At 39.5% G+C, this 20,332-nt stretch overlaps 4 protein-coding genes across 7 annotated transcripts in view; 1 reads left to right on the forward strand and 3 right to left on the reverse strand.

Annotated features, from left to right (window-relative positions):
* Positions 1–253: 253 nt before the first annotated feature.
* Positions 254–6,317, reverse strand: LOC121898390 (neurogranin-like). 2 transcript variants are annotated; one of them, XM_042413417.1, is made up of 3 exons: positions 4,426–6,317; positions 2,765–2,920; positions 254–1,223 (listed from the first exon to the last, which is right to left on the reverse strand). In XM_042413417.1, exons 1-3 carry the CDS (start codon positions 4,438–4,440, stop codon positions 1,200–1,202), a joined length of 195 nt encoding a protein of 64 aa, XP_042269351.1. In that variant the 5' UTR covers positions 4,441–6,317; the 3' UTR covers positions 254–1,199. The 2 variants fall into 2 exon arrangements, with proteins under 2 accessions (XP_042269351.1, XP_042269350.1); XM_042413416.1 differs by having other exon boundaries at positions 2,719–2,920.
* A 6-nt stretch (positions 6,318–6,323) lies between these two features.
* On the reverse strand, positions 6,324–10,080 carry LOC121898388 (protein starmaker-like). The gene is made up of 6 exons (XM_042413412.1): positions 9,979–10,080; positions 9,646–9,859; positions 9,466–9,536; positions 9,261–9,304; positions 6,677–8,477; positions 6,324–6,405 (listed from the first exon to the last, which is right to left on the reverse strand). Exons 2-6 carry the CDS (start codon positions 9,797–9,799, stop codon positions 6,358–6,360), a joined length of 2,118 nt encoding a protein of 705 aa, XP_042269346.1. The 5' UTR covers positions 9,800–9,859; positions 9,979–10,080; the 3' UTR covers positions 6,324–6,357.
* Positions 10,081–10,097: 17 nt separating this feature from the next.
* LOC121898389 lies at positions 10,098–14,441 on the reverse strand. Of its 3 annotated transcripts, none has more exons than XM_042413415.1 (11): positions 14,406–14,441; positions 12,710–12,843; positions 12,269–12,574; positions 12,085–12,126; positions 11,953–11,988; positions 11,677–11,787; positions 11,528–11,552; positions 11,363–11,403; positions 11,217–11,267; positions 11,013–11,125; positions 10,098–10,414 (listed from the first exon to the last, which is right to left on the reverse strand). In XM_042413415.1, exons 2-11 carry the CDS (start codon positions 12,756–12,758, stop codon positions 10,283–10,285), a joined length of 906 nt encoding a protein of 301 aa, XP_042269349.1. In that variant the 5' UTR covers positions 12,759–12,843; positions 14,406–14,441; the 3' UTR covers positions 10,098–10,282. The 3 variants fall into 3 exon arrangements, with proteins under 3 accessions (XP_042269349.1, XP_042269347.1, XP_042269348.1); XM_042413413.1 differs by having other exon boundaries at positions 11,671–11,787; XM_042413414.1 differs by lacking the exon at positions 14,406–14,441 and adding an exon at positions 14,155–14,223 and having other exon boundaries at positions 11,671–11,787; positions 12,710–12,785.
* Positions 10,356–20,332, forward strand: part of LOC121898950 (zonadhesin) — a 44,418-nt gene continuing 34,441 nt past the window's right edge. Inside the window, exons 1-18 of the mRNA XM_042414490.1 lie at positions 10,356–10,387; positions 13,653–13,697; positions 13,823–13,937; positions 14,166–14,253; positions 14,770–14,958; positions 15,078–15,183; positions 15,297–15,530; positions 15,629–15,730; positions 15,968–16,159; positions 16,379–16,489; positions 17,159–17,351; positions 17,520–17,656; positions 18,155–18,379; positions 18,622–18,763; positions 18,925–19,048; positions 19,452–19,643; positions 19,760–19,897; positions 20,105–20,287. Coding sequence (XP_042270424.1) covers positions 15,320–15,530; positions 15,629–15,730; positions 15,968–16,159; positions 16,379–16,489; positions 17,159–17,351; positions 17,520–17,656; positions 18,155–18,379; positions 18,622–18,763; positions 18,925–19,048; positions 19,452–19,643; positions 19,760–19,897; positions 20,105–20,287 — 1,950 coding nt within the window. The 5' untranslated portion in view covers positions 10,356–10,387; positions 13,653–13,697; positions 13,823–13,937; ... (2 more) ...; positions 15,078–15,183; positions 15,297–15,319. The remainder of the gene's footprint in view (positions 10,388–13,652; positions 13,698–13,822; positions 13,938–14,165; positions 14,254–14,769; positions 14,959–15,077; positions 15,184–15,296; positions 15,531–15,628; positions 15,731–15,967; positions 16,160–16,378; positions 16,490–17,158; positions 17,352–17,519; positions 17,657–18,154; positions 18,380–18,621; positions 18,764–18,924; positions 19,049–19,451; positions 19,644–19,759; positions 19,898–20,104; positions 20,288–20,332) is intronic.

Here is a 20,332-nt window from a genome sequence, read left to right on the forward strand (position 1 = left end):
AAGAGAGCCACACGGGAGACAACACATTGTTTCAGCTTCATGGAAACCTGCTGTCGCCAATTAGCAGCCCCCACTTATGTTGCAGTGAAAAATGAGCAAGTTTGGCTACTGTAATATCGTAAAATAGAAAAACCTCAACTTTACCACCTAATTTAGAAACAGAGGTGGAGGTGACAGGTGACATAGAAGGTACTGTTTGAAAAAAAAAGATCCTTATGTTGAATTAATAAAGTTTAAAAGAGACATTTCACCATATATTTAAGGTGGATTTATTAGTGTAATGCCATGACTCTACAGCAAAGTTCAGCAGGGTACTTTTCAAGCATGAAGGCTCTGCAAAATCTTACAATGGAATTTCATACACCTGATTTAACAAAAGTCAAACCCACCAACACAACAACAGAGCATATTGAATCTATGTCTCATAAGATAAAGCTGTACCAGATGCATCTGGAAAAAAAAAAAAGTGTAATTACTGCATGCTCACTGTTCTGGAAGATCAGATTTATAGAAAATGCTCGATAAGGTGAAAAGAGAACTTATTTGTCATGTGATCAAAAAGATAATCATGTATTTGCAATCTGAATAAGATAACTTAGAATGAATAGAACATACATAGCTACTTCTCTTTTGATGTTTTTGACGTTTAATCATTTTTGTAAGCAAGTCAAATAGGTAAATAATAGTCATGATACAAGCACATCAAAAAACAATGCAAAATAACATTAAAGCCACTAATTACGCAAAGTGTAAAGCTGATGCATACAAGGTTTTACACACAGATGGTATGAACTGATCCATCCGAAATAGGCCCTGTTTAGCATTTAGAGGACATTCATTTTCACATTCACAGATCATCATCTAAAAACTAGCACACTACCAGAAGTTTCACAAGTACATGCAGTGAGTTGCAAATTCTGGGTCAAAGACATCCGTACTGATGAGACTGCTGGACATGCAGAGTTAGAAGTGTTAAAGTTTACAAAATACACATAACACACCCTCAAAACTGTCTGTTCATTTTCTACTGCTAATTTGTGTTGAAAGGAAAATGACTCCTGGGGTAAAAAGGTGTGCCTAAAAGCCAGCCTAGCCAGCTTATGCCAGCCATCTCTCTTGCTACCTTGTTTCCCCTCTTTTCTCTTCATCCAGGTCAGGACAGGGGCGTCACTGCTCTGGCACAGATGTGTCGTCTCTCTCTACTGCCCCCGATCCTCCTGTCTCTAAAAACAGAAATAGGCAAGGTGGAGTTAAGCACTGCAGAGCCTGGAAAGAACAGCTTCTGTATACGCTCTTGTCGTCAAGGTAATTTTTAAGGTTACTTGTGGGTGGATCTATTGTAAAAAAAGAAAGAAAAAAAAACACTTGATGGTATTGGTATTAAGTTGCTACTTAAGGAGAATTCATTTTCAAAGGAGGTGAAAGCTTACCGTTATGCAAATATACATTTTTAGAATTTACTTTCAGAGTTTTACATCATTGTGTGATGCTGAGAACTTGATTATCTGTGAGAGGTGATGGCTAACATAACCAATGAACTCAAAAATCCACTTCTGTTGCAAAAAGGGGTCTCCCCCAGTGGGAGGTGCTCGGGATGCTTGGTTCCAATCCGACAGGTCCATTAATTCTGCTTGGCCCTCTGAAGCATATACCGAATGCACCTGGAGCTATAAATATATCTCCTACATGAGGATTGCAAGGCAGCCAGCAACTGGGTTAGAGAGAATCATTGACGTAGATCCCTTGTGTCAGCCACATCCCCAAAGAAAATGCTGCTTTGTCTTACAGGAAAAGGTGAAATTTTGAGGGCTGGAAGGTCTAAAGTTTTCTCTTGATTCTCAAAAGAACCTAGTTCTGGTTCATGTTTAAGAAAAAAAAAATCTGATTTGAGTGGATATCTGATGTAAATGTGTGGTTATGAGTCCTATGAGTTTTATTTATAGCTGTACTGAAATGACAGCATTTTAGCTTTGTGGAGATGTTTGCATAAGCATAAAATCAAAGCTCAACCCTCTGTTGGAATAGTTTATGTCCTCGGGAGAAAGCATTTTTGACTAGTAAAAAAAACTTGTTGTGAGTTGTGAGACTGTAATGTGACTGTTTCCCTGTAGAATTAACTCTAATTATTCTTCTCTTCTAGCGATTAACAGCACATCTACAAGCAGATTCATTTATAACCCTTTAACAAAAGAAGTAATTGAAAGATTCAATCATCTGTTGCTGCTGGAGACTCTATGGGGTAATTAAATGAGTCACTCAGTTATGTACTGCATTAATCACATATAGGGTAACTCATAAGGGGCTCTAATAAGTACATTTAATTATGTATAGCTATTAAATGGTTTCTTTTTCTACTATGTAAAATGGCAAATCAATGCGTGCTGTGTGTTCTGTGCTCCGGGAAAAGGTCACAAAATTTTCTAACATCTTAAAATGACAACTAATGCTCTACCAACAACATGCAGAACATACTTTCATTTGAATTATACCTAACATTATTTTGAATCTTGACTTGCTTTAAACTCCGTGTCTCACAAGACTCTGTTTATGGTCAAAGATGCAACTTATACTCAACCTCCATCACTTACCTCATATTACCTACTGTAGTTTCAGCTCCTGATAAGAGACTCTGTTACCATCCTTAACGTCACTAGCCATAATGCCCTCTTTAACAGCATTATGTGACCTAGTCTTATCCCGTGGTTCTACACCACTGACCTGTGTCCCCCTGGCTGCCGTTGAGCACATCCCCAGTGCTGCTCACCTCCTCCCCCTCTGCTTTGTCCTCCGGCTTCATCTTCTTACGGGTCATGTGACCACGGAAGCCAGCCTGGATCTTGGCAGCAGCCCTGTTGGCCTCGGGGTCATCCAGGGGGATGTCCATGATGTCCTCCTCCTCCTGGGGCCGGCTACACTCCTCCTGGTGAGAGGACCAAAAAAATAGTGGTTTACCACAGTAGGACAGCATATTACGTGATCAAATGAGGATGTTTTCTTCCTGGAACACTGGCAAGAAAATATCATCTTTAACAGACTGCTACACTATATTTTGTAAAGTTAACTGTATGTGCTACAGCACTTTCTTTTTTGACAGTGAGGGTTGTGCGCTTGTTGCTGAGTGTCTCTCCCTTATTCCGTGACTTCAATGGTGCACTCAGGAGGTCAATAACCCACTTTGCCTCCCATTTTCTCTCCCTTTCTCCTCTTGTCATATACTGTATAACACTCTGCTGGCAAAAACATGTCTGAGTCAGCCTATTTTGTAATGAATTAACATTGTTTGCTGTGTTGTTTTGGATGGAACATGGAAAAGGTTCTGTATATTTATCAGACACATGGATTTCCAAACTGATCAATGGCCAATGATTATAAGATCATTGTTTATTACACAAAGAAATCTTCATATACTATTAAGAGACAGTGAAAAGCACTGCTACCTCTTTGAGAATATATCCTTAGCTAGAGGAAGATTTATGATTTAAAAGAAACTAAGGGTGTGGTTGAAAAATAGTGAGGTTTAAAATTTCTTTCAAGGGTAACTTGCTCTGCAAACTGGGCTGAAAAAGATGACCCAGCGAAAATGCTGCTGCAGTCAACACCAGCAGCTTATTCGGTCACATTGGAAGTCCAGCATCCACTGTCCCAAAGGAAACATGGGGTGGGCGGAAGAGAAATTCTGGCTCGTCGTAAAGGGTCAGTGGAATAGCACCAAGACTGTCGACAAGTTATGTAAACACCAATCCAAATTCTACACCCCGTGCATTGCTTATGGAAACAGATTGACATTTCACACAAAGGCAGCCCACAGAACGAGCCTACTGTCATCCCACTACCTCGGTGAAGCCGTGCATCATGTCTCCAGTGAAACCCCTCCAGTGTAGGAGTGTGACCACCCACCTGTTCAGGCAGCATTCATTAGCCTCTCTGTCTGACTGCTCACAGACAAGCCAGCATCCAGCTCTTTTGCAGAGATGCAGGACTGGAATTTGCTGTCTATACACCTCAGGGGTCTTTTATTGTGGCTACTGCCTCACAGTCCTTACAAAGATTGATTTTAAATATTCTGATGCAAATCTTGTGCAATATTACCCACTTACAGTATGATGAAAGGAACATGAAAACTGATTCATAATTAAACAAGGAGTTTCTATGTTAGCTTCTCTGTGAAAAATTAATCATTCGTGAGTCATAAATATACACTTGGTTAGTGTAGTAAATTTCCCTCTAGAAAAGGTCTATAAACAATAACACACACATAGCAGGATGTAGTTTGTGGGAAACCAAACACTTTTAAATACCATCAGTAACTAACAAAGTGTATTACCCAACTGTATGTGCATCTACCTACAAAACTGATCAGTGGGAAAAAAATTGAAAAAATTACATCTATTAAATTAAGAAAGTTAATCTGAAGCTTCTACTTACATTGTGACAGTCCATGTCTTACTCTCAGAGATGACTTCAGTCTTCAGGTGAGCTGACCTAGTATGACTTGTATGCCTAGTATGCCTCGATTTCTAGTTGGACCAAGGAAGCTCTCTTTAAATGAGTCTCTGGTATAATACAGATGCCTCACTGGCTCTTACTAACAATCACTGTATGTTCAGTAACACCCGCTCACGCACAGAGTGAGAGAGAGACATACAGTCAGAGAGAGGAAGAGAGAAAGAGGGAGGGAGGGAACGAGAGACCTCCTACAAACATGACAGCGTGTGTTCCATCTTTTCAGTCTCATTAAGGTTGATGACCTACTGTGTTCACATTTTTTACTGTTATAGACCTTTAACAGACCTTATTTCTCAACATACACTGAGCACAGTCTGAAGACTTAAGAAAAGTAACTGACAGATGCTAATGCAATAATGTAAAGTTTGACAATACTGACACAAGAGAAAATAATGGAAGTATTTAGTCTGGGTATTAAATATGAACACAAAGTGACTACCACATGCACTGAGCATAAAAAAAAAATTCACAAGTTTGCAGTGTTGCAACAATAAACTCCACAAATAAAAACAAATGACTAACATAGAAATACTATGTAAAAGCCAGATGGTCATGAAACAATAATTGCTGACTTTCAAATTCTACTAATAGGGTGAAAAATAAAAGAGTGTAAGCATCTTGGACTGTTTTACACTACGAGGTGTTATAAATTTATTAGAGGCAGAGCGAGCTAACAGCCCTCTCCATCCCTCTGATCCCAGCTGGTATGGCCGCCCACACTCCTCTGCCAGCCTCAGAGACAAGACGGAGAGGGAGAGAAACAGAAAACATCCATTTATCTGAGTTATATCTCTGACATTAACACTCTCCTGCTGGTTTACTAACCATTCAGACAATATGTTAACTTATCCTCACGCCTAATTTCACTAAGATGACTTGTTTATCAATCATTTCACTTTGTTAATTTGTAGGAATGACAACTACTGAGTAATTAAATTTACTGTAATCAATCATTACATAGTTGGACTGCTCATATTAGCTGAATCCACTACATGTTAACCTAAGATGATTAGAGCATAGAAACATCTTTGTGGGCACTTGAAAACAGTGAAATAAAGGCATAAAAATTTAAATGAAAAAAGACTAGAGCAGATAGGTCACTTCTAGAATAGATGGCCTATATAGTGTACAGGTATATATTTGTATTTGTGGTAGTTCTGTTTCAGCTGAAATAAATTCTGCAACAGAATACATATAAATAGCACTTTAAATAAAAAATACAGAAAATGCTGTTTTACTGTGCTTTATCAGTCTTTTAGAAACTGCTATTAAAGGTAGATTACTGATACAGATGGTGCCTAGCAACTATCAGCATCACCATCTCCTATTAATTCCATGACGACACTAAGAGAGAGCAGGATAGTGAGGGGTTACCATGGTAACATTCTTAGTGCCGCTTCCTACACTCCCTCCGTGTTTGGAGCCTTGTTGGGTCCAGACAAATCAGACAGGGCTAACTGCAGTAAAATGTTAAAGGCCTAATTCACAAGACACATTGCTCAGTCTGTCTTTCATGATGATAGATTACTGAATCAAGTTTCAATTTGCGGAGGCTGCCGTGGCTCCCAGGAGGAGAGTGGATCTGGCGCTAACAAAAGCACCGTATTACAGTTTTATGACCATGCGGCTGAGCAAACGCCTCAAACAGCATCTCAAAAACTGAGACAGAATATGCTAAAACTGACTCCAAAGGTCTAATTTCCGTACATTTTTGGTTGAGATGATTTTGATCATGGCCGCCTCGATGACATTCAAAGTTTATCAGAACAACGTCATCCAGAAAATGAACTATTTTGGAGATATTTTCAATAACCTACCCCTAGTGAGTCCAGGGGAGAAAAAAAGTGAGGGTCACTGTTGATCAGACTCGTCCTTGAAAAGTTTATGTATATAGGCTACCTGAAACAGAAATGGGAGCACAGCAGAGTGTAGCCTAACAAAAGACACCTCTGTCTAAGACTCTGTGAACATTTAACATTTTATTATGCTGATGAATGTGGAGGCTGTAGAGATGTGGCGAGCCTCTACTAAATTAAAATCATAAAAGTTATGGCCATAAATGATAAAATATCTAGGGTATTTTCTTCACATCACATAAAAAGGTGTAGGTAGATATGACGTAAAATGGGATCTTTAATATTCTTTATTGAGAAGGTTCATCAAACATTACCTTGTCACTTCTCTGGCCCTCAGGCTCTGCTGTGTCCTCTTCAGACTCATGTGGCTTCAGACTCTGCTCTCCTTGTTGGTCAGCAGCCGCCTGATCTGCACTTTGAGTGGGGCTGATGCACACTGCATCACTCCTCTCTTGTGCTTCGGATTCATTTTTTCCTTCTTCCACATCTTCCTCTGCTTCTGACGTTGCCTTCTCTGATGTGACCTCCTTTTCTTCCTCTCTGTCCTCTGGCTGCGACTCTACGAGCGTTCTCTCTTCATTCTCCTCTGGTAGATGTTGTGCACTTGGCTGTAAAGTTTCACTCTCTGCCTCCATTTCAGCTTTTGATATATTTGGCTGGGTTACTTGTGATGAATCATTTTCCGCATCGCCATCATTAATTTCTTTATCCTTCATCTCACTATGACCTTCTGTGTCTTCTCCAGCTGTGTCTGCCGTCTCATCTTCTTTGATGACAGGGTCATTTGACTTTGTCTGTTTTTCTGAATCCTCATTCTGGTCAGATTCGTCTCCACTTATCTTCTCATTATCCTCGATTTTATGATTGGTTTCATCCTCTGGGCTCTCTTTTTCTGCCTCAGTGGTGGGCCGATGTGAGGATATGATGTTTTTAACACCTTCTCCCTTCTCATCATCATCATCATCATCATCATCATCATCATCATCACTATCATTTAAATCAGAGTCATTTGCATCCACCTTTTCCTTCATGATATTAGATGCCTCCTGCTGACTTTCCATTTCCTCCCTTTCGGTGTTAATTTCCTTTAGTACTCCCTCCATTTCAGGTTCATCAAGGTCTTGTGTACCAGATATATTTTGGTCTGTCACCACTGCAGCAACCTCACTGGACTCTTCATGTTTCCGCATCTCTGACATCTCGGAGTGTAAAACTTCTTCTGAACCCTCGTCTACTGGCTGTTTCTCCCCAATCTCAGTAATCTGCTGAGCCTCTGGAACATCTTCAAAGCTAATTTCAACCAAAGAGTTTTCCTTTGGTATAGCATTGCTGTCCAAACTGCCCTCTATACAAGCTAAAGTTTCATGTGTTTCCCCAGAAGAAGCCTCAGTCTTGGTTCCTTCCTCCTCCATTGTTTTATCTGCCTGATCTTCAGCTTCTTGTTGATTACCCGCAAGTGTTTCAGATTGAGGTAGTGATGACTGTGCGAAAGTTTCTTCAGCATCGACCGTGGTTTCTTCCACTGTTTTCTCAGTTTCTCCGAGTTCTGTAGCACACACGTTTACGTCAGCGAGCCCAGAATACGGAAAGACTTCCACTGGTACTTCAACTTCAGTGCCCTCCTCTCCCTCTCCAACCTCTGTATCATCAGCTAAAGTCTTTTCTTTATGAAATTTTTCACCTCTCTCATCTTCTGCAGTACTCAGCTCCTGTGCACACACTTCTACATTTGAAATCCCACCGAATGACGACAAGTCAGTGGTCTCAAACTCAGACGGAGGTATACCTTGGTCTGGAACAGAGCTGTTATTTTTTTCGTTAGCTGCCTCCTCAACTTGATCAAGTGCAGTTATTGTTGGATCTTTCTTCTCCTCTGTCTCACTCAGTTCATCTGACTGTACATCTGCAACTGGGAGTCTGTTGATTGATTCTTCTTGTGAAAGTCCCTCTCCCACTGAAATAATGTGTTTCTCTGTAATGTTTTGTTTTTCTTCTCCCACTGTACTTTCAGTTAAATCAACCTCTTCAGAGACATTAGGTTGTGTGGCGGAGAGAACTGAGGCCTCTGCTGAATGACTGGATTCATCTTCAGTTTGGGACTCATATGATTGTTCTCTAAAAAAGTCCCAGTCAAAATGAAAGACTTGAGGTGAGAAATGTTCAGTATGACGTGGAGAAAATTTATGTGATAAAATGTGATGCTTCTTCAAAACAATACAAGGTCATACAATGCCCTTCTGGCTCATCAGGAACCTGTGAATGTCTTACTGCAGCTGGTGGTCTCTTGTCTTGTAGTTCTGCCTTTCGTTCTTAACCTCAACACTGTAAACCTGACAAAGCTTTCAATAGTGATCTGACTTTTTGTGCTACCTTTCTACTCCACAATGTATTTTTGCTTTTGAGGTTATTTTCACTGACTTGTCTGAAAAATTGAGACATGACATTGGACTGTTCTATTCATATTGTAAACTAAATTAGTATTAATTAATGTATTTGCTAAGGAAATTGGAACACAGTGTTTTAACAAATGTATAATGATTATTTTCTAGCATTTAGAAAGTACACCTCCCATGAGGTTAGGACAATGCATGTATGTCCAACTTCATTGAAGGTGTAGGTGTTCAGTTAATATACTACAATAATTGCAGGTATATGATTAAGATTGTATATCTTGTCCCAATTTGATGTAGTAATTTTCCTACATAAGAAAAACAGCATAACCACATCTACAGAATACCTGATACCAAATGACTCATATTGAAACATTTAAATAATCAACATGAAAAAAATTATATTTTATTTTCATCTCTTCTTAACTTGTCACTTTCCTCTATCCTTTCCCTCAAGTCCACCCTGTCCCTGTCCTCGTCTGTTGATAGCACATAAGGTGAGACTCACTTGGAAAAGGTCACCTCTGTTGCAGGCTCTTTTTGAGGACTAGCCTGTTGGAAAAAATAACAACAAAAACAACAGTGTAATGGTAAATAACTCACAAAAGCATAGAAACCAGAGTGGATATTTAAGGCTATAGGTATGATGACAGTAGCAGGTTAAATTTATTTCAATATACAGACTATATAGGTTGATCTAGCACCCAACTAACCTTGAATGCATGGTTGTTATAGAATCTATCTTCCAGTTTGGCAGCCCACTCAGCTGGGTCCATGCCACTATCTATGAGCCAAAAAAGAAGAAAAAATAAGAAAATTATTTCTGCAGTGACACTGACAGCAGTTAATGGCATGTCGTTTCATTTTTTATCAGATATAAAGCTACTAGTTACCTTCTCTTTGTTTAAGAAGGATACTGAAGTAGTCTGCAGCATATTTAGGAATGTCATCAGGCTGGTCTCGTAAAACTTCTCTAACCAGTCCTTCCAGGATGGTACCAAATCCCCTCGGGACCCTCAGGTGATTGTTGGAGAAAGGCACTGACATGTTTTTAGGATACTGCTGTGACAGCTAGGGAATATCTGACCAGGAGAAGTCCAAGTTTTTCTGAAGAACATAAGCTAACGTAAATTAAATGTTTGAAAATGGCAGTAGCTAGTCGCAATTTTATTAACTGCAACTATGTTACGATTTAAAAATGTCTATAACTACTTATTTGTACCTACCTTGTCGTTTGAATGTTTTAGCGAACAACAGTACTGTAATTTGTTGGCAACTGTTTCTAGGCAACGGTTCTAACTACGGGCAGCGACAAGGCTCAAATGTCAGAAAAACTCACAAGAACTAATGGTATACATGCTCCTTTTATTAAACACAGAACGGGTATATAAAACAATAAAAATACATACATTTAGCATTATTATTAGAAACACAGATAGCGTTTAATAGCATATTTACAACACAAGCGGCGTGTATGTTTATTCCTTCCTTTCTCTCCTCTTCCAGCAGCAGCAGCAGCAGCAGCTTCAGTCAGGCATATGTGATGACTGCATACTCAGAGTTGGTGCTCATCTTGCGGCTGACCTCTCTGGGCTGCGGGACGTGCAGTCTGTCAGCTGAACGTGAAGCCTGGAGGTGAGACCTTGATTCATCTCCCCACCACTGCGGGGGAAGCAGAGACAAACTTATTTAGTGTGTTGGCAATAGCAAGGCTGGCACAAAACCCCCTAGTGCTCTTAAACATTATTTTCAGTCATTCTAAGAGGTATAACTAGTCTAATACATCATCCCTAGGATATATCTTACCTTCATGACGATTAAAATGTTCGGTTTTTGTTAAAACACTTGTAGAAAGACGTTGCTTCAACTCTGATGTTGAATTGTATTGTGTTTCACTTCTGGGTGCTACTAATATTTAGTCTACCTTTCATTAATGAATACCAAGCAAACAGGTAACTGGAGTGTATACCCATGGGTTATGCAAAAACTTAAACATAAGTGATAAATTAGTAAGATAATTATTGATAAGTGCTTGAATTATGATTTAAAAAATAGCTTTGCATTTGTAAGTTTCTTGTTTGGCAGCCCTGTAGTGATTCCTGCTCATTATGTAACTCATTTGAACAACTTTACACTCAGGTGCCAGATCTAGAATAACAAAAAAAGCTCTTATCCAATAGAAATGAATAAACTGGTTAATTTAACTATTAATTTGGGATTAGGATTTGGAAGATGTTGATAGTGCAATCTCGTTCCTTACCTCTTTTTGGTCTCCAGGAGTCAAGTACCCGACCTGAGTGAGCTCTGGTGTACTGACACCTCGGACAGTGATCATTATGTCAGCATATGGAACCTCAGTGTCACTCTCATTATCTGTTTCAAAGGAATGATTTACAGCAATTGTCAGAATTTGTATGTGATGCTGTGTCACTAGTGGTATTACTAATCCGGAAAATGATCTTACCTGGTGTAGGAATCCTCAAAGTCACTCTTTCACTTTGTGTTGACAATGATCCTGAGGAAAATGAAGGGTATGAATGGCAGTATTGTATTTGGGGGTAAGAAAAAAATCTTGCATGTGATTCTTAATATGTTATGATAACTGTTTACCCTTCAATGGTGAAAGGACAGCATGAGAATGTGGTGGTGAGCTAAAACGGTAATGAATAAAGAAATAAACCAATAATTTTATTTGTAATTTTTTTTTTCAAAAACATAGGTGAAAGATAATTGGACACTGATTTTGTGAAACATTCATTCTAAAATTGTACTCACCCTGGTCTGGAAAGAACAGGCTCCCCTGGAGAATGTGACATGATAAACACAATGACTTAAAGATAAAATAGTGTGTATTTTCATATTCAGAATTCAGAGTTTTTATTGCAGACAAGTGTTGAATGTAATATTCTTATAATCACCTTTACCATTCCAGTTCTGTCTGCTCCGGTTCAGACACAGATAAACAGCCAACGCTGCGAGCACCATGGCCACGGAAACAGTGACTGTTGCCAAAACCTTCATTCCAGTAAACTCTCCTGTTGACACGGAAAAGACAGCATTAACAGAGAGTGTTTGAATCGAAAGGGCGAATCTTACTTTTCAGTTCCATAAATAGATGTACACGATTATATAAAATGTAGTCATGCATTATGTACGTTAATTCATTTCATATTCTGCACTTATTCAAAGCGTCATCTTACCTCCACTTGAATCTTTTGGCTTAGCTGGAACAGATGCTGAGAAATGTAGATCATAGTGTATAAAAATAAAAGTAATGCGTAATGTGCAAGAAAATAACACGTATTTATGAAATATTTTATATCCATACTCACCATTTGTAGTTTCAGTCCTTGGAGTAACTGTCCAGTTTGGAACTGGAAAAAAGCGTTTTCATCATTTAAATTCATGAAATCTGCTTCCGGCTTTGTAACATTTGTTTACTTATAGCTTATTATTACTATAGACCTGTTTTGTCAAAAGCAAGATATATCTCATCTTATAATAATATTTCTGTACCTTCAACATGCAGTGACACAACACGCTCGATTTTTTTTTTAAGTTGAGGGTGATCTGTATCTTCTGTGTAGCAAGAGTAGTTATACTTAAGATCTTCAGTGGACACATTTGGTAGACGAAGAGATACTGTGCAAAAGCTGCCTTGGATGTTGTCCCCGAGACAGACAGGGTTCTCCGATGCTTTGCTCCAACAGCCGCGAACAAATCCAGCAGAGCAATTGTAGCTGCAGTTTAATGTAAGAGGGTCCCCTAATACTACAGTAGTCAAATCAAAGGGTATCTTCATATTCACACAGCTCACAGAATCTGCAAGGAGAGGAATTTATATTTACTTTACAGAAAGACCATAATATTATCTAATACAAAGAAGATTGTATTTATTGAATGTGTATACATAATCAACATATTTAATTTAAAGAGAATAAATACTGTTTTCCATACCTTGGATCATCCAAAGAAAGAGCAATGTGAAGTGAACTGAGATCATCATTGTTGCAGCCAATTTCCTTGATAACAGCTGCCTTAAAACACGCAGTCAAATAGACTGTGCTCTTGTAGTTTTGAAACTCTTGCACCTGTGCAGAAAAGCACTAAAATACCCACACATATGCTCCAACCCTTCGGTAAGGGTACAGGAAGTGGTATACAACAGGATTTAGAGCTGCTAAAAAAATAATTCATAACTTTCCATGTATTGCAACCGACTTCCTGTAAATGAAAGTTCAGTTGAGAATGTGAAAGCAAAAAAGCATAAAAAAATAAAATTGTACTCATGCATTTATACTGCAAAGCGTGCATTTCACACCCGATTTGAAAGAAGGGCGCAATAGATGACAATGTGGTTTGCATTGCTGCTCATTAATTGCTCAAACAGTAGGAGGATGTGTCTGACAGTCATTTCTAAATTTTAAGAAAAAAAAAAGGTGTGATTGTGATTGAACGTTTGATGTCAACTGCTGAGTCAATATGATTCATTCCTGAAATCTATTTGATTTTCCATATCTTTTCTTTCCATATCCCTCTTTGTAACCTCTAAATGAATTACACTGGTAACATAAATAATTGAAATGATCCACCAACAGAGACAATATCTAGGTTAGCTTTAGCACATGCTCATGCATTATGAAAGTGGAGGGTACTGTTACAGAACATCATTGCACACCATTATAAGCTAGAGCAGTCATCTGGGAATCGCATTTCGTGCTCGTGTTTCACTTTCACTGACTTAGGGCCTCTCACTTTCATGCCTTTACACAATCAGTCTTGTAGACTCAGACCAAACAGTTCCAAATGAGCATATAAAATAACTGAAATTGTGTGGACTTGATTAGAGATTTGTTGATAATGTACTCATGGAAAGTAATGCATCTGTTCTGTTTTTCAGCTGCATGGATTTTTCTGCTGCGGACACATTCTGGACTTGCCTCAGGTAAGAGCAATAACTATTTAAAAGTTATACATATATGTTTTATTTAACTAATTAAGCTAATTTAAGAGGAAACAGACAAACACTGATTCATTACAGACTTCCTGAAATTCATTTATGTGTCTCAGAATCTTTTGAAGCAAGTGCAGACCTCCCTTTCAGTGAAGAGACCAACTCTGATCAGTGTCCAGAAGGAACATACTTCTCCCACCAGCTTTGTTTAGAGTGTCCCTCTGGTCATTTGTAAGTCATCAGTGAATAACTAATATTATCTACCTGTATAGTTTTACAAAGAAAATATATAGGTAAAAACTCATTTTAGTATAAATACAGACACTATTTTTGCTCCTGGGGAACCATGTGTAAGAATTTGAAAACATTTTGATACTGAAATTTGAAAAGAAATATGTTTATGTATATATAAATGAATAATTAATTAATATATTCCTATTTCATTCACCTATTTCATAGTTGTCCTGGCAATGTATCTGCACCTCATAGATGCCCAACAGGAACATTCAACCTCTATACAGGGAAAAGCAGTATCAGTGACTGCAAGGTAATAGATCACTGTGACAAAATGTATCATTATACAATACACTTTTCTTTTGTCATAGCTTCTTTTGAAAGAAGGAAAAATTCATATTTCCTTTAACAGCCTTGCAACACTCTTGTTTTGTTATGGTTCTTAAACAAATTTGATTCGTATACCTTTTCGTATACCGCAGAGAACATCTTCACTTATCATAGCAGGAAAAGCACAGGTGGAACTAATAACACTAACAACAGCAGTTATTGCAATGCAATGCAGCACTTAATGATCTTATCAGTTACACCTGTGCTTGAAAGGTCAAATTGCCTGCTGTTGAAAAAGGTCTCTACGACTTAAGATTCTCTCCACCCCTCATGTGTTTCCCCCCTGCAATTGCACAGTTTGAGAGCCACTGATATAACAATACATATTACAAGATATTTGTAATGTGATCATCAGAATATTAGTTATTTGCTGTTAACCTCAAATACTGTGCTCAATGCTGTAGAACAGGTAGTCACTACTAATATCTGTATGTTGCAGCCTTGTTTTCCAGGTCTGATCAGTTCAGATGATAGAGTGGATTGCAGACTGTGTCCTGCAGGTTTCTCCTGTGATCCAGCCAATGGGACGCTCTCTTTATGTCCCCCAGGACATCATTCTCCTGAAGGGGTCGTTCAGTGTCTGACCTGCCCTGTAGACTCTGTCTGCACCTCTGGTTTCCCTCATAAGGTAACAGAAGGGCAGACATTCACAAATTTAACCTCATGTTAAACCAAATGTTTCACAATAGAAAGAAGAAAAACAAATTGTATGTTTTTCACCCTTGTCTTGTATGTTTTGCCTCATAGTGTGGGCCTGGCAAAGAGCCCAACTTAGATCACAATGAGTGTAATGACTGTTCCCCGGGCTTCTATTCCACTGTGTGCACTATCCAGTGTCTTCAGTGTCCTGCAGGTATAAAAGACTATGAACACATGTTTCATACATGTGTAGATTTTAAATAAAACAGTTAATTTGTGATCAAAAGGTCCTTCAACAAGTAAAAGTGAGTCCTCTGCCTGCCACAGGAAGTTACTGTCCAGAAAGGGGGATGTCGCAGCCTCTCCCCTGTCCTCCTGGTTGGTCTTCCACATCGGGCCAGACATTCTGCCGTAGCTGTAACAACACTTCCTTACTGTGTGGGGGAGCTGTGTCCCCCCGCTGGAGCCAACCAGTCTACAGGTCCAGTCAACCAATCATCTGTCGACCAGGAACATACAAAGACTCAAGGGAAGGGTTAGCCTGTGTTGTCTGTCCAATAGGTTAGTGTTTATCACGGCATACTGCCATTTATGTTACAGTTTCCTTTCCTACGGGAAGATGCCTAATATATATTTGAATATGTTTTTTCCTCACCCAGGTCATTACTGTGTAGGAGGTGTAGCTATACCCTGTCCTGCAGGAACTTATGGCCCCAAAGAAGGTCTGCAGAGGCTGAGAGACTGTACAATCTGTCCTGCAGGTAGAGTAAACCTTTGCATTCTATACTGTTATTCTTGGAGTTTAAGGTTGCACACACCGTGATGTGTGCAGAAAATCATAACATCATATCAATGAATACCAAAAGTATGTATACCAATAGACTTGACTAAGTTAATAGGCCAATTTAATTAAGTTAATTGTTTTGCGTGTCCTTAACATATATGATATGCTGTTAATACCTGTTCTTGTGATCGCATCTATAAATACTTTTCTCTAGGGTTTTACTGTCTGGAAGGCATCTCACGGACACCCACCTCCCAGTTCCTGTGCCCACAGGGCTATTACTGTGAAGAGGGCACAGCCACCCTTCATGGGTCACCTTGCCCTGCTGGTACAGCGGGGGAACAACTGGGTCAGACAAGTAGGGCAGCCTGTAAGAGATGTAGAGAAGGACGCTTCTGTCCTGCAGGTAAGTCTTAGCACTAATACAATGACTTTATTGACACAACATGAAATACTAAAATACTAAAGAAATTACAGCCATAATTGTAAAGAACATGAAATGGAGCCTCACACAGAAGAAAATAAGATCTATATTAGAGATAAAATATGACAGCATGATGCACTGGGCCCACTACTTCTCCCTTTGTATGTTGTGTGTGTGTGTGTGTGTGTGTGGGTGCGACAGGCTCTTCAGGTCCTGGTCTGCCCTGTGCTCGGGGGAGATACTGCCCTGCTGGCACCTTGGAGGAAGTGATATGTCCTCGAGGCACCTTCACCCCTCATCAAGGAGCAATAAGTGAGGCATTTATATCCCATATCATTACTGTTTTATACTAACCACTCATCAATTAAGGTTTTATATTCGCAGTTATTGATTTCTTTCCAGCATACTGGACAGAAAGCTCTGGTTTGCTATTTATTTCAAAGTGAAATTATCATTTGGGAACAGCTCTGCAGTCCCTCAACAGCTCAGCTAAAACTAATATGGTGCTATAGCAGTCGATCATAGCAAAACTTGATCATATAAAAATATGTGTTGTTTAGTTTACATGATGAATAAGTATGTATGGATGAGGAATTGTAACAGATGGATGTTAAGAGGGCAAAGAGAGAATGCATCTAATTTAGCAAAAAAAAAAAAAAATCCCAACAGCTGTGTGGTGGTAAGCTGGAGCTGTGAGTGCAGAATGGAAAAAATGATGCATGACTGTGAAGTAATCTAACTATGTGCTACATTTTATAATAGGAATAGATCACAAAAAAGTCCAGTTGATTCCTTTAAATATATCAAACAGACACCATAAATAACTTTTCCTTAGCAAATTAGGAGAATTTTAGTTACAAGTTTACAGTTACAATGAGCAATATCAACTAATATAAATAACGTTGGACTACATTGTACTATAAACCTACAACAATCTTAGAGTGACAACAGCATCTTTGTTCTGTTAACTATTTCCTCCAGGTGTGAAGGACTGTCTCAAATGCCCAGCTGGTTTCTACTGTCCTGTGGGGACAAGTGACCCTGTGCCCTGTCCACCAGGCTCCTTCAACCCCTTAGAGGGTCAAGATGAGTTGGCTGATTGCAGGGAGTGCTATGCAGGAAAAGCCTGCACACAGGTAGCTCTGAGAGCCCCTGATGTGGATTGTATGCAAGGGTAGGTAACCTGCTCAGATTAAAGACAATGTTTTCTGTCAGTGACACTCTGACCTTATTTTCTCAAATATATCTGATTTGAAAGAGGTCATAGACTTTCACATTCTGTAAGTATTTTTTTCTTTGTGTGATCTCTATGATTTTGATTAGTTTTCTTAAATTCCGGTAGCTTTGTGTGTCCCCCTGGTTCCTCTAAACCCAACGCCCCGACCAATGCTTGCCCACCAGGGACACTGAGCAACCGCACGGATCTCACTGACCGCTCACAGTGTCAGCGGTGTCCGGCACGATATGCTTGTCTGCGAGGTATATACACATGTTTATCCAGCTGGCTTTCAAAATCACCATTTGATATTTCATAATATCAGAATAGATTATTATAGCTATGATGCCTATTAGGGTTGGGCAATATACCATTATAATATAGAATATATGTTGTGATATGAGACGAGATATTGTTGGGAGCTTAGGTTACTATCGTGATGTAGCTTCAATTTGTGTTCTTCCTAGACCTGAAGGCTGCATTATAGTCAAATTATACATATTTATGGACTTATTTGACTGCTCTAGAGTAATGAAATTACAGTAACTATGAATACTTCTACCTTTTGGATCAGTATATCATCATTAATAATGACATTTTTTCTCAAAACTTTCTTAGGTGTAAACATGTTCTAAAAGCCAATAATCAAACCCCTCCGAAAAAATATTGTCACATTATATCAGTATTGAGGTGTTTGATCAAATAAATAGTGATACTTGATTGATCTCCATATTGAAGCACTTTTTTTTTGGTTTGAACAGGAACTGGTGGTGCCCAGAGACCACCACTCTCCTGCTTTGCAGGGCATTATTGTCCACCTGGAACTATGTTCCCCACCCAGTACAAGTGTCCTGTGGGGACTTGGAGTGGTCACAGTGGATTGGAAGCTGAAAGTGAGTGCCGGCCGTGCCCACAAGGCTGGTACTGTCTGGCTGGGTCAGGTGCTCCATCAGGCCGATGCAGCTCTGGACACTACTGTCCTGAAGGTACACATGAGGGTGACACAAGTGGATAATATAGGTAGTATTTACATTACATGAATACATTTGTTCAGTGCTGAAAAACACAAAATTATCCTCCAAGTAATTACGTGTTTTTCTTTGTAAACTGATGAAATATTTAGTAAAGTTATGGGTATAAAATGTATTCCTAAAATAAGATTTCTCTTCAAGAGATGTCATCATGAGTCTTTCTTGTGGATATATCTTTGTTGATGTTGCATCACCAGGGACAGCATATGGCACCCAGTTTCCTTGTCCTGTGGGCACCTACAGCATCCAAATGGGCAACAGGCAAAGAGAAGAATGCCTGGTTTGTCCTGAAGGCTCGTTCTGTCAAGAGGGCACCTCTAAACCTTCACCCTGCCCGCCGTAAGAAATAACTGTATAAGTACCAGAGAGAAAATGTAAAAATGATTTTGAAGGATGAGGAGGATGATAAGAAGAGAATTTGCAATATGGGGTAAAATGAGGGATTAAGCTGGTATAATAAGTATGATTTAGTATTTACCCTCTGTTCTGTCTTTCTCTAGCTCCAGTTTTCGCCGTCTGAAAGGAGGTCAGAGGCTTGAGGACTGCTCTGCTTGCCCTGCTGGCTATTTTTGTCCCCACTCAGCCACTGTCAACCCCAGAGTGTGTGGAGCTGGCAGCTACTCTGTAAGGCCCCATCTATAACACAGCCCACTGTGACTGGTCGACTGACAGAACCAGTGGAAACCAGAGCTCGTGTTTTTGGTCTCGTCCTTCCATAAGCCATTCTGATTGTCCTATTTTTAGATTAGCATTTTCCGCCCACAGTGATATCGTCTTACATTGCTCACCATGTATGTACATCTGTAAATGTCATCCACAGACGCAGTTGAAGTCAAATTTTATTATAGTTCATCTTTTGCTCTCAATATTGAATAAATATCAGTGTTTTTCCATCATCTTCCAAGTTAGATCCTCCTCTCCCTTGCGTTTTAAATTTGTATTTCGCTGTGGCCCTCCCCCATACTGGTTGATATCTTTAACTTCACCTCTCTGAATCTTCTGAATTTGAACGTCCTCTTGTGTGTAGGATGAAGGCTCTGTGGAGTGTTCTCCATGCCTGCAGGGCCACTACTGCAGTGATGAGACCACTAGTGAGGAAGCCATGTTAAGCGTCATGGTGTGCCCCCCAGGCTTTCTCTGCTCTCAGGGTTTAGCCAGAGACCCTCAGCGCTCAGCCACCCTCTGCCCTCGTGGCTTCTACTGCCCTGGAGGAGGCATTGTGAGTTAGAGCAATATACATACAGCAGAGGGAGATTTTTTTTTTAATTATGTGGTCTGCTTTTCAAAAATCTATAGCATTTTTGGTCGATCACAGCTGATTGTAATCTCTTATAGGATCCCAACCCCATTCCTTGCCCCAATGGTACCTATAGTGAATTTCCTGGTCTGCGAGAAGTCAGTGAGTGCGTCCAGTGTCCTCTGGGGAGGTACTGTTACTCTCAGCAGCCTCAGGAGCAGCCTATTACCAGACCTGTAAGATCCCAAATGAATGACATATACAGTATTTGAGATGCAGAACAGAATAGTATGGTACCTTTTTCACTGTAGTAATCATACATAAAAATATAGTCAAATACTGAGTCCAAAAACTTGCATACTATGTTTATTTGATTGTAGGTGAAAATTGTACTTGCATAGTAAATGATTTGACCATCTATGCTGTAATCTGTACTGTCTCAGACAGGGGTGTGTCCTGATGGGCACTATTGCCCCCTAGGAACTGGATACCCGTACACCTACCCTTGTCGGGCAGGACAATACAGGAACATCACAGTCGGTCACAGTGGAGAGGCGTGTGTTTTATGTCCATCCAGGTATTACTGTGACAGACCAGGAACTCACACACCCTTGGTCTGCCCTCAGGTAGGAATATCCAGCATTTTGAAAAACCATTTTGTTGCATATATG

Source organism: Thunnus maccoyii, chromosome 6, assembly GCF_910596095.1.
Source record: "Thunnus maccoyii chromosome 6, fThuMac1.1, whole genome shotgun sequence".
In the NCBI taxonomy this organism is placed as follows: Eukaryota; Metazoa; Chordata; class Actinopteri; order Scombriformes; family Scombridae; genus Thunnus; species Thunnus maccoyii.

Excerpts from the sequence above, each read along its gene's own strand:
- LOC121898390 (XM_042413416.1), bottom strand. Across the intron at positions 1,224-2,718 it reads CGGCAGCCAGGGGGACACAG|AGACAGGAGGATCGGGGGCA; the intron begins GTCAGTGGTGTA and ends TTCTGTTTTTAG.
- LOC121898388 (XM_042413412.1), bottom strand. The coding sequence starts at position 9,799 with ATGTCAGTGCCTTTCTCCAACAATCACCTGAGGGTCCCGAGGGGATTT. Across the intron at positions 9,537-9,645 it reads CCTTCTTAAACAAAGAGAAG|ATAGTGGCATGGACCCAGCT; the intron begins GTAACTAGTAGC and ends TTTGGCTCATAG. Across the intron at positions 6,406-6,676 it reads AGGGCCAGAGAAGTGACAAG|GTAGCCTATATACATAAACT; the intron begins GTAATGTTTGAT and ends TTTCTGTTTCAG.
- LOC121898389 (XM_042413413.1), bottom strand. The coding sequence starts at position 12,758 with ATGATGATCTCAGTTCACTTCACATTGCTCTTTCTTTGGATGATCCAA. Across the intron at positions 11,989-12,084 it reads AAGGACTGAAACTACAAATG|CATCTGTTCCAGCTAAGCCA; the intron begins GTGAGTATGGAT and ends TACATTTCTCAG. Across the intron at positions 11,553-11,670 it reads ACAGAACTGGAATGGTAAAG|GGGAGCCTGTTCTTTCCAGA; the intron begins GTGATTATAAGA and ends CACATTCTCCAG.